General features: G+C 46.4%; 2 protein-coding genes across 3 annotated transcripts in view; one reads left to right on the top strand and one right to left on the bottom strand.

The window, feature by feature from the left end:
• The window catches only part of LOC142266917 (uncharacterized), a 58,041-nt gene that overhangs the window by 45,493 nt on the left and 495 nt on the right, over window positions 1–12,053 (bottom strand). Inside the window, exons 2-3 of the mRNA XM_075332327.1 lie at window positions 11,925–12,004; window positions 6,056–8,260 (exon numbers count right to left, since the gene is read on the bottom strand). Coding sequence (XP_075188442.1) covers window positions 7,333–8,260; window positions 11,925–12,004 — 1,008 coding nt within the window. The 3' untranslated portion in view covers window positions 6,056–7,332. The remainder of the gene's footprint in view (window positions 1–6,055; window positions 8,261–11,924; window positions 12,005–12,053) is intronic.
• The window catches only part of LOC142303893 (uncharacterized), a 59,974-nt gene continuing 51,546 nt past the window's right edge, over window positions 3,626–12,053 (top strand). The window contains exon 1 of one of the 2 annotated variants that reach the window (XM_075345757.1): window positions 3,626–3,759. In XM_075345757.1, the coding sequence (XP_075201872.1) occupies window positions 3,708–3,759 (52 nt within the window). In that variant the 5' untranslated portion in view covers window positions 3,626–3,707. Of the gene's footprint in view, window positions 3,760–4,577; window positions 4,723–12,053 lie in introns of those variants that run through there. The other variant, XM_075345748.1, reaches the window with a different exon arrangement.

Genomic DNA, 12,053 nt, shown 5'->3' with positions numbered 1-12,053 from the left:
CTCCATGTATACAGAGATACATGATAAGATCCTGTCTGCAGTCACCACTAGGGGGAGATCCCTGTATACAGAGATACATGATAAGATCCTGTCTGCAGCCACCACTAGGGGGAGCTCCCTGTATACAGAGATACATGATAAGATCCTGTCTGTAGTCACCACTAGTGGGAGCTCCCTGTATACAGAGATACATGATAAGATCCTGTCTGCAGCCACCACTAGGGGGAGCTCCCTGTATACAGAGATACATGATAAGATCCTGTCTGCAGCCACCACTAGAGGGAGCTCTCTGTATACAGAGATACATGATAAGATCCTGTCTGCAGCCACCACTAGGGGGAGCTCCCTGTATACAGAGATACATGATAAGATCCTGTCTGCAGTCACCACTAGGGGGAGCTCCCTGTATACACAGATACATAATATCCTATCTGCAGCCACCACTAGGGGGAGCTCCCTGTATACAGAGATACATGATAAGATCCTGTCTGCAGTCACCACTAGGGGGAGCTCCCTGTATACAGGGATACATGATAAGATCCTGTCTGCAGTCACCACTAGGGGGAGCTCTCTGTATACAGAGATACATGATAAGATCCTGTCTGCAGCCACCACTAGGGGGAGCTCCCTGTATACAGAGATACATGATAAGATCCTGTCTGCAGCCACCACTAGGGGGAACTCCCTGTATACAGAGATACATGATAAGATCCTGTCTGCAGCCACCACTAGTGGGAGCTCCCTGTATACAGAGATACATGATAAGATCCTGTCTGCAGCCACCACTAGGGGGAGCTCCCTGTATACAGAGATACATGATAAGATCCTGTCTGCAGCCACCACTAGGGGGAGCTCCCTGTATACAGAGATACATGATAAGATTCTGTCTGCAGCCACCACTAGGGGGAGCTCCCTGTATACAGAGATACATGATAAGATCCTGTCTGCAGTCACCACTAGGGGGAGCTCCCTGTATACAGAGATACATGATAAGATCCTGTCTGCAGCCACCACTAGGCGGAGCTCCCTGTATACAGAGATACATGATAAGATCCTGTCTGCAGTCACCACTAGGGGGAGCTCCCTGTATACAGAGATACATGATAAGATCCTGGCTGCAGCCACCACTATGGGGAGCTTCCTGTATACAGAGATACATGATAAGATCCTGTCTGCAGCCCCCAGTAGGGGGAGCTCCCTGTATACAGAGATACATGATAAGATCCTGTCTGCGGCCACCACTAGGGGGAGCTCCCTGTATACAGAGATACATGATAAGATCCTGTCTACAGCCACCACTAGGGGGAGCTCCCTGTATACAGAGATACATGATAAGATCCTGTCTGCAGCCACCACTAGGGGGAGCTCCCTGTATACAGAGATACATGATAAGATCCTGTCTGCAGCCACCACTAGGGGGAGCTCCCTGTATACAGAGATACATGATAAGATCTTGTCTGCAGTCACCACTATTGGGAGCTCCCTGTATACAGAGATACATGATAAGATCCTGTCTGCAGTCACCACTAGGGGGAGATCCCTGTATACAGAGATACATGATAAGATCCTGTCTGCAGCCACCACTAGGGGGAGCTCCCTGTATACAGAGATACATGATAAGATCCTGTCTGTAGTCACCACTAGTGGGAGCTCCCTGTATACAGAGATACATGATAAGATCCTGTCTGCAGCCACCACTAGGGGGAGCTCCCTGTATACAGAGATACATGATAAGATCCTGTCTGCAGCCACCACTAGAGGGAGCTCTCTGTATACAGAGATACATGATAAGATCCTGTCTGCAGCCACCACTAGGGGGAGCTCCCTGTATACAGAGATACATGATAAGATCCTGTCTGCAGTCACCACTAGGGGGAGCTCCCTGTATACACAGATACATAATATCCTATCTGCAGCCACCACTAGGGGGAGCTCCCTGTATACAGAGATACATGATAAGATCCTGTCTGCAGTCACCACTAGGGGGAGCTCTCTGTATACAGAGATACATGATAAGATCCTGTCTGCAGCCACCACTAGGGGGAGCTCCCTGTATACAGAGATACATGATAAGATCCTGTCTGCAGCCACCACTAGGGGGAGCTCCCTGTATACAGAGATACATGATAAGATCCTCTCTGCAGCCACCACTAGTGGGAGCTCCCTGTATACAGAGATACATGATAAGATCCTGTCTGCAGCCACCACTAGGGGGAGCTCCCTGTATACAGAGATACATGATAAGATCCTGTCTGCAGTCACCACTAGGGGGAGCTCCCTGTATACAGAGATACATGATAAGATTCTGTCTGCAGCCACCACTAGGGGGAGCTCCCTATATACAGAGATACATTATAAGATCCTGTCTGCAGCCACCACTAGAGGGAGCTCTCTGTATACAGAGATACATGATAAGATCCTGTCTGCAGCCACCACTAGGGGGAGCTCCCTATATACAGAGATACATGATAAGATCCTGTCTGCAGCCACCACTAGGGGGAGCTCCCTGTATACAGAGGTACATGATAAGATCCTGTCTGCAGCCACCACTAGGGGGAGCTCCCTGTATACAGAGATACATGATAAGATCCTGTCTGCAGTCACCACTAGGGGGAGCTCCCTGTATACTGAGGTTCCTGTTATATTTATTTTAAAGGGAGTCAGTCACTTTCAAAATGGTATTTAAATAGCCAATGCAGTGACATAGTGGACTTTTCCCCTCATACCAGCGATGTCCTCATTAGCGGTGTAGCGCCTGAGAACTCTTTAATTCGAGTGAGACATCTTTGATGGCGTTTGCTGCACTGTTCTGTTACGCAGCACACTATTTCTCCATGTTTGTGGTCCCCGCTATAGACTTGACACCCTGCGCTTCCTCCTGCGAGCTCTGTTTGACCTCAGCTTTCATGTGCATGAGGCAGGCAATAGGCAGTGTCAGTGCGCACATGGAAACCTGGGATATGTTCTTGCAGCTCATGGTCTGATAAGCTTGTGCTGTCAATCAGAAGGGGGTGGTCATCTCCAAAATGCAAAACAAGGGTGTGTAGTAAAGCACTAAGCTCCTGGCCATTGAAGGGTGCACCAAAGACGACGCCTCTTTAGCGTTACAATCTAGGTGAGGCTCTGTATTAGTAACAGGTGCAGTTCTGGTCATTATAGGGGTGTGTCACCTATGGCACTGTATACATCAGTGAAAATGCACTTCTGGAATAACTGGAAACCCTAATTTGAATCTACATAGCAAAAGATATATATAATGTATCCGTGCCCCTCCCCTGTTCTGTATTTTTAGAATCATTATTATTAAGATCTGCCCCTTTACCTAAAAAGTTAAAGGGGGACGGTATTAAGGTGGTGAGTTTCTTAGGGGGGTGGCACTAAGGTGGTGAGTTTCTTAGGGGGGTGGCACTAAGGTGGTGAGTTTCTTAGGGGGGTGGCACTAAGGTGGTGAGTTTCTTAGGGGGGTGGCACTAAGGTGGTGAGTTTCTTAGGGGGGTGGCACTAAGGTGGTGAGTTTCTTAGGGGGGTGGCACTAAGGTGGTGTGATGTTATTGACTGGTGGTGATTGGAAAGTTTTTCTGTGGGAATTTCCATTGTATAGCAATGTATTTTCTGCATCTTCTAGGAAGCCACATGACTTGTAAGATTGTCAGTGACATCATTCGCTCCTGCCTCCTCATTGAAGAGCAGCTGTACATTGCTGCAGGATGGAGACCCCCACGTTCCTGCTTTTACTACTCTTTATGTGGCCAGCTGCAGGTGAGAGCCGCATGCCGTATGTAGAAGACATATATGACAGTGCTTTCTCAGTGTGTAATCACTAGATAACGCCTCTAATTCTCTCCATTGTCATGCGTGGGACATTATTCTGCTACAATAATATCTGTCATACACTTTATGCTCTCATGGGGACAATCGTGGTCACAGGGGAAGATTGGAAATGTCAGGGTTTCTTTCTTAATCACTATGTTATGACATTTAACTAAATGATGCAATCATTGAGAACAATTCTCATCGTGCATTGACCCCGACGATTATGACAGGATTGTACATTATGTTGTGTCTGTATCTACTGAACATGGCTGGAGTCCCATAAATATATGAAACCTCTCTACACTACAAGTCACTCCCTTTAAGTGCAAAAAAAATTTCTGTAAAGAGTTTTGTCTCAGGATCAGGTTTAAGTTATTTTCCAGGGAACTGCCATGGGGTCCATTACTACCCCTGACTCTAATCAACCCAATATTAACAAATCGTGTTATTATAAAGACATATTGTAATTGCAGTGTCTTAGGTTATCATCTCACCCCGGGCAGAGCTTTGTTTTCCTTATTAATATTTATAATATATATGTTATCATTAGAAGGCACAAATGTCAAATGTGATATTGATGAAGTATTATTCTCCGTTAGCAAAGTCCAGATTTATAAAATATGTTTCAAAATAGAGTGAAACATTCTGTAAGGAAAGTGTAAATGGAGCAAGGTGTCGCTTTCTGTATTTTAATGTTTATGGGAAATGACTCCTGGTTTCCCTGAAATTGATGTAATCACAGCTGTGCGAGACATGACGAGACATGACGTAGCAAGGGTATTCCCAACTCATAGAAACAGAAACTGTCAGGAGATCAGATTACGTTTCATCACTTTGCACAGACACTTTGTAACATGAGGCTCCGCACATTCCTGCCAATACTTGTGTTTAGTATTTGTGCCTCTACAGGTGAGGGATGCATGCTTTATATAGTCTAGTATATCTTAGGTGTGCGATGACGGTGCTCACTGAATAGGGAAAATAGTTACAATTTCATGGGTACAGTGTTAGTCTTAGTTTCTATATGTTAATTAGCTGTTATTAGCTGTTATTACCTTTAATGTGTAACCACATTGCATGGCTGATGTCACACACTGAAAAGCATTCATCATGCCCAACCACCTATAGCATATCATATGGGTTTCTAAATTGTTGTGTCAACATCTTTTGTACATAGGTTGTGTTGGGTTTAGGTGATGTGCATGTAATATAATTATTGCTTTTCTACTGTATATATGATGTATTTGAAGCACAATAGATACTTTTCTTTATAACTTTAGTTTCTAACATGAAATTTAATTTATATGTTAGGGGACCGCCATGGGGTCCAAAATTACCTCTGCATCACCTCAATCTAATTGTAACAAATACTTTTTACAATAATGCCTTTGGTGAATGCTGATAGTCGTGCTGCAGTTATAGCTTTTGTGATTGTAAGCTCCTCTTTATTTAAGGTATCTTTACATGTTTTGCCTTTCTGTATCTCAGCTATGTGATCATTATATCCACAATGTAACATCACCGTCATTATGTAAATGTTTCAGTGACTGATGTGACCTGTCATGTTGAACCTCTGGCTTCTTCTTCCTGTTTGATTTGTAAATGTTCAAGTCTGATGTATTGAATTAATAAATAATTTATGGTAAACGGTGTACATTTTTTTAATATATATTGTAGGAATTTGGCCTTAGATTGGTCCCGAATCCAATTATTACCATCCCATGGTGAATCCACCCACGACAGCGGAGCATCCGCCAGCCTCCATCTCCTGAATATCTCACCTGCACCCTATATTATACTGTATTAAGCCATGCTCTGAACTTGTAGGATGATTTTGAGAGTTTCTGAGAGTTTTTGCTCCAAAAACTCCTCCGAACACCCTGTGCGCACCTAACCTTATACAAAAACCAGCTCCACACATTAAACAGTGAAAGACTTTTTTGTGGTTCCAGAAAACCCATCAAATAAAAAAACAAACTGTGCTTTATTCATGGCCCCGGGGTCCAAAGTCTCCCCCACTGCTCCTAGCGCTCAATAATGCTGCACGCAGCGGCTCTGCTGGAGAACACGGGCAAAATCAACGTGAGCAACAGCGGAAATGAAGCGTAGGACCCAGGGAGGCGAATAAAGAACTACAGCTAAGGATGGGGGTTCTGAAAACAAAAAATCCTTTCATATCTCTGCCCGAAGAACAATATCCAAACTTATTATATCAAATGCCACCCACAGATTTGTCACTTACCTTCACAGTCCATCCAGGGACACGGGGCCATCTATGTCACCAATCAGTCACTGATGCTAAATATGCATAATCACCAAAATCAATCCGTCCAATCATTGTCCTGATGGGCTGTGCGCAATACCAGTCTGATACGTAGTGGAGTCCTGGTTTTGTACAAACTCTATATTCCTGGTGGAGTCCTGATTCTGTCCATACTCTGCTCCTGGTGGAGTCCTGATTCTGTCCATACTCTGCTCCTGGTGGAGTCCTGATTCTGTCCATACTCTGCTCCTGGTGGAATCGTGTCCTCTCAATACTCTGTGCTCCTGGTGGAGTCCTGGTTCCGTCAATACACTGTGCTCCTGGTGGAATCGTGTCCTCTCAATACTCTATGCTACTGGTGGAGTCCTGATTCTGTCCATACTCTGCTCCTGGTAGAGTCCTGATTCTGTCCATACTCTATGCTACTGGTGGAGTCCTAGTTCTGTCCATCTATTATGCTCCTGGTGGAGTCCTGGTTCCGTCAATACACTATGCTCCTGGTGGAATCTTTGTCTTCTCTATACTCTGTGCTCCTGGTGGAGTCTTGGTCCTCTCCATATTCTTCCATACTCTATTGTTCTGCCCATTGCTTTTAACAGAGCATTGGTTCTGTCTGTTGATTTTCATGAGCTCTATTTTAGTTCATACACTGTACTTTCAACCAGAAATCTGGTTCTGTCCGATGCTTATGGTGGGGTTCTTCTCTCCATTCGTTTTTTTTTTAATTCTGCTTCTGTTAGAGCTCTTCTGTTGTCCATTGGTTCTATTAGAGCTCTGGTTCTGTCTGTTGGCTCTGGAGAAGCTCCTTTTTAGTCCAGTAAGCTATTGGTGAGGTCTGGTTCTGTACGTTGCTTCTTGTGAAGTTCTAGTTCTGTCCATTGCTTCTGGTAGAGCTCTGTTTTGGTACAGTTTTTATTCTGGTCAAGCTCTGGCTCTGTCCATTAGTCCTGGTGGAGCTCTGGTTCTGTCCATTAGTCCTGGTGGAGCTCTGGTTCTGTTCATTAGTCCTGGTGGAGCACTGGTTCAGCCCCGTGGTTCTGTTCCAGGATTCTGGTGAAGCTGTTTTGGTCCAGTATTTCTTCTGGTGGAGCTCTGGTTCTATCTACTTGTTCTGCTGAAGCTCTGATTGCGTCCCATGGTTCTGGTGGAGCTCTGGTTGTGTCCCATGGTTCTGGTGGAGCTTTGTTTTGGTCCAGTATTTCTTCTGGTGGAGCTCTGGTTGTTTCCCATGGTTCTGGTGGAGCTCTGGTTGTGTCCTATGGTTCTGGTGGAGCTCTGTTTTGGTCCAGAAGTTTTTTCTTGGTGGAGCTCTGGTTGTGTCTCATGGTTCTGGTGAAGCTATGGTTCTGTCCCATGGTTCTGGTAGAACACTGTTTTGGTCCAGTATTTCTTCTGAATACTGGTGGCGCTCTGGTTGTGTCGCATGGTTTTGGTGGAGCTCTGGTTTGGTACCATGGTACTGGTAGAGCCCTTTTGGTCCAGTACTTCTTCTGGTGGAGCTCTGGTTCTGTCCCATGTTTCTGGAGGAGCTCTGGTTCTGTCCCATGGTTCTTGTGGAGCTCTGTTTTGGTCCAGTATTTTTCTGGTGAAGGCTCTGGGTCTGTCCCATGGTTCTGGTCCAGCTCTGTCTTGGCCCAGTACGTCTTCTGGTTGATTTGTGGTTCTGTCCCATGGTCCTCGTGGAGCTCAGGTTCTGTCCCATGGTTCTGGTGGAGCTGTGGTTCTGTCCCATGCTTCTGGTGCAGCTCTGTTTTGGTCCAGTATTTCTTCAGGTGGAGTTCTGGTTGTGTCCCATGGTTCTGGTGGAGTTCTGTTTTGGTCCAGTATTTCTTCAGGTGGAGTTCTGGTTGTGTCCCATGGTTCTGGTGGAGTTCTGTTTTGGTCCAGTATTTCTTCTGGTGGAGTTCTAGTTGTGTTCCATGGTTCTGGTGTTCTGTTTTGGTCCAGTATTTCTTCTGGTGGAGTTCTGGTTGTGTCCAATGGATCTGGTGGATTCTGTTTTGGTCCAGTATTTCTTCTGGTGGAGTTCTGGTTGTGTCCCATGGTTCTGGTGGAGTTCTGTTTTGGTCCAGTATTTCTTCTGGTGGAGTTCTGTTTGTGTTCCATGGTTCTGGTGGAGTTCTGTTTTGGTCCAGTATTTCTTCTGGTGGAGTTCTGGTTGTGTCCCATGGTTCTGGTGGAGTTCTGTTTCAGTCCAGTATTTCTTCTGGTGGAGCTCTGGTTGTGTCCTATGGTTCTGGTGGAGCTCTGTTTTTATCCAGTATTTCTTCTGGTGGAGCTCTGGTTGTGTCCCATGGTTCTGGTGGAGTTCTGGTTGTGTCCCATGGTTCTGGTGGAGCTTTGTTTTGGTCCAGTATTCCCTCTGGTGGAGTTCTGGTTGTGTCCTATGGTTCTGATGGAGCTTTGTTTTGGTCCAGTATTCCCTCTGGTGGAGTTCTGGTTGTGTCCCATGGTTCTGGTGGAGCTCTGTTTTGGTCCAGTATTTCTTCTGGTGGAGTTCTGGTTCTGTCCATTAGCCCAGAAGGCTCCTAGTGGAGCTCTGGTCCTTGTAGTGCTCCTGACAGCTGGGAGTATGTCTACATTTTCTTACCTCTGGTCTCAGCAGGTTCTGGATCCTCATCTGCTGAGATCTCTGTGAAGCTGGGTCTTCTGGGTGGTTCCGTGGAAAGTCCCGGAGTTCCAGCTCGTCCCTGTAGAGAAACTAGAAGTCTGAGCCACAACGCAGTCATTATATCCGCTGCCAAATTTACAAAGTGAAAGTGAAACGTAAAAACTGCAACCCCAGATATTCCATCACTGGCATCATAACACCCTGTACCCCGTCCAATCAGCAGCAGACACCCAATGTCTAACATAGACTTCAGAGCTGCAGTCACTATTCTGCTGTTACATTGTGTCTTATCCTCCAGTCACCTCCAGAGCTGCAGTCACTATTCTGCTGTTAAATTGTGTCTTATCCTCCAGTCACCTGCAGAGCTGCAGTCACTATTCTGCTGTTACATTGTGTCTTATCCTCCAGTCACCTTCAGAGCTGCAGTCACTATTCTGCTGATACATCATGTCTTATCCTCCAGTCATCTCCAGAGCTGCACTCACTATTCTGCTGTTACGTCATGTCTTATCCTCCAGTCACCTCCAGAGCTGCAGTCACTATTCTGCTGTTACATCGTGTCTTATCCTCCGGTCACCTCCAGAGCTGCAGTCACTATTCTGCTGTTACATCGTGTCTTATCCTCCAGTCACCTTCAGAGCTGCAGTCACTATTCTGCTGTTACATTGTGTCTTATCCTCCAGTCACCTCCAGAGCTGCAGTCACTATTCTGCTATTACATCGTGTCTTATCCTCCAGTCACCTCCAGAGCTGCAGTCACTATTCTGCTGTTACATTGTGTCTTATCCTCCAGTCACCTCCAGAGCTGCAGTCACTATTCTGCTGTTACATTGTGTCTTATCCTCCAGTCACCTGCAGAGCTGCAGTCACTATTCTGCTGTTACATTGTGTCTTATCCTCCAGTCACCTTCAGAGCTGCAGTCACTATTCTGCTGATACATCATGTCTTATCCTCCAGTCATCTCCAGAGCTGCACTCACTATTCTGCTGTTACGTCATGTCTTATCCTCCAGTCACCTCCAGAGCTGCAGTCACTATTCTGCTGTTACATTGTCTTATCCTCCAGTCACCTGCAGAGCTGCAGTCACTATTCTGCTGTTACATTGTGTCTTATCCTCCAGTCACCTGCAGAGCTGCAGTCACTATTCTGCTGTTACATTGTGTCTTATCCTCCAGTCACCTCCAGAGCTGCAGTCACTATTCTGCTGTTACATCATGTCTTATGCTCCGGTCACCTGCAGAGCTGCAGTCACTATTCTGCTGTTACGTCGTGTCTTATCCTCCAGTCACCTTCAGAGCTGCAGTCACTATTCTGCTGTTACATTGTGTCTTATCCTCCGGTCACCTTCAGAGCTGCAGTCACTATTCTGCTGTTACATTGTGTCTTATCCTCCAGTCACCTTCAGAGCTGCAGTCACTATTCTGCTGTTACATTGTGTCTTATCCTCCAGTCACATCCAGAGCTGCAGTCACTATTCTGCTGTTACATTGTGTCTTATCCTCCAGTCACCTGCAGAGCTGCCCCGAGGACAGAGGAAGCGATGGAGCTACGTTACCTCTGAGGCAGCAGATTTTATGTCGCATCCTTTATTGTGTTCATCACTAGCAACATTTGTGTTGAAGATGTAAAGAATTCAATATGTGTAATTGCTCCATCCATGGACAGGACATGAGCGTAATGGTGGAGCAGGCTGGTGTGACCCGTGGGTAGGTGGCATTGTGGATCTCATGCATGGACAGGACAGCCTGGTTCTATGCCTTGTAGAAGAGAGGTCAGTATGAGCTCTAGAGTGGAGTCATCCTGGTTCTCCATCCATGGACAGGACAGCCAGGTTCTATGCCTTGTAGAAGAGAGGTCAGTACGAGCTCTAGAGTGGAGTCATCCTGGTTCTCCATCCATGGACAGGACAGCCAGGTTCTATGCCTTGTAGAAGAGAGGTCAGTATGAGCTATAGGGTGGTGTCATCCTGGTTCTCCATCCATGGACAGGACAGCCTGGTTCTATGCCTTGTAGAAGAGAGGTCAGTACGAGCTCTAGAGTGGAGTCATCCTGGTTCTCCATCCATGGACAGGACAGCCAGGTTCTATGCCTTGTAGAAGAGAGGTCAGTATGAGCTATAGGGTGGTGTCATCCTGGTTCTCCATCCATGGACAGGACAGCCTGGTTCTATGCCTTGTAGAAGAGAGGTCAGTACGAGCTCTAGAGTGGAGTCATCCTGGTTCTCCATCCATGGACAGGACAGCCTGGTTCTATGCCTTGTAGAAGAGAGGTCAGTACGAGCTATAGGGTGGTGTCATCCTGGTTCTCCATCCATGGACAGGACAGCCTGGTTCTATGCCATGTAGAAGAGAGGTCAGTAGGAGCTATAGGGTGGTGTCATCCTGGTTCTCCATCCATGGACAGGACAGCCTGGTTCTATGCCTTGTAGAAGAGAAGTCAGTAGGAGCTATAGGGTGGAGTCATCCAGGTTCTCCATCCATGGACAGGACAGCCTGGTTCTATGCCTTGTAGAAGAGAGGTCAGTACGAGCTATAGGGTGGAGTCATCCAGGTTCTCCATCCATGGACAGGACAGCCAGGTTCTATGCCTTGTAGAAGAGAGGTCAGTAGGAGCTATAGGGTGGTGTCATCCAGGTTCTCCTTCCATGGACAGGACAGCCTGGTTCTATGCCTTGTAGAAGAGAGGTCAGTATGAGCTATAGGGTGGAGTCATCCAGGTTCTCCATCCATGGACAGGACAGCCTGGTTCTATGCCTTGTAGAAGAGAGGTCAGTATGAGCTATATGGTGGTGTCATCCTGGTTCTCCATCCCTGGACAGGACAGCCTGGTTCTATGCCTTGTAGAAGAGAGGTCAGTATGAGCTATAGGGTGGTGTCATCCAGGTTCTCCATCCATGAACAGGGCAGCTTGGTTTTATACCGTGTAGAAGAGAAGTCAGTACGAGCTATAGGGTGGTGTAATCCTAGTTCTCCATTCATGGACAGGACAGCCTGGTCCTACACATGTAAATGCCAGTTCTTCCCGGAGCCATTCCAGTTCTTCATCCATGGACAGGAGAGCTTTGCCCTATGCCTTGTAGATGGGCAGACAGGTATGACCTATGAGTTGATGGCATAGTCTGCCTCCATCCAAGTAGAGGGCAATCTGGTCAAAGACCAGTAATAGAGTAGGCAGGTATGACCCATGGGTTTGTAGCATTGTAGTTCTGCATACATGAACATGAATTGATACTATACCTTGTAGTAGCGAGGCTGGTCAATCCTTTGGGTTGCCATTCTAGTTCATAATCCAAGGACAGCACCACTTGGTCCTTTGCCTTTTAGTAGAGAAAATTGATGATATCCTTTGGTTGGTTCCATGCTGGT

The sequence above is a fragment of the Anomaloglossus baeobatrachus genome, chromosome 1, assembly GCF_048569485.1.
Source record: "Anomaloglossus baeobatrachus isolate aAnoBae1 chromosome 1, aAnoBae1.hap1, whole genome shotgun sequence".
Lineage (NCBI taxonomy): Eukaryota > Metazoa > Chordata > Amphibia > Anura > Aromobatidae > Anomaloglossus > Anomaloglossus baeobatrachus.
The sequence above is the reverse complement of the archived record's forward strand: the minus strand, read 5'-3'. Positions and strand labels throughout refer to the sequence as shown.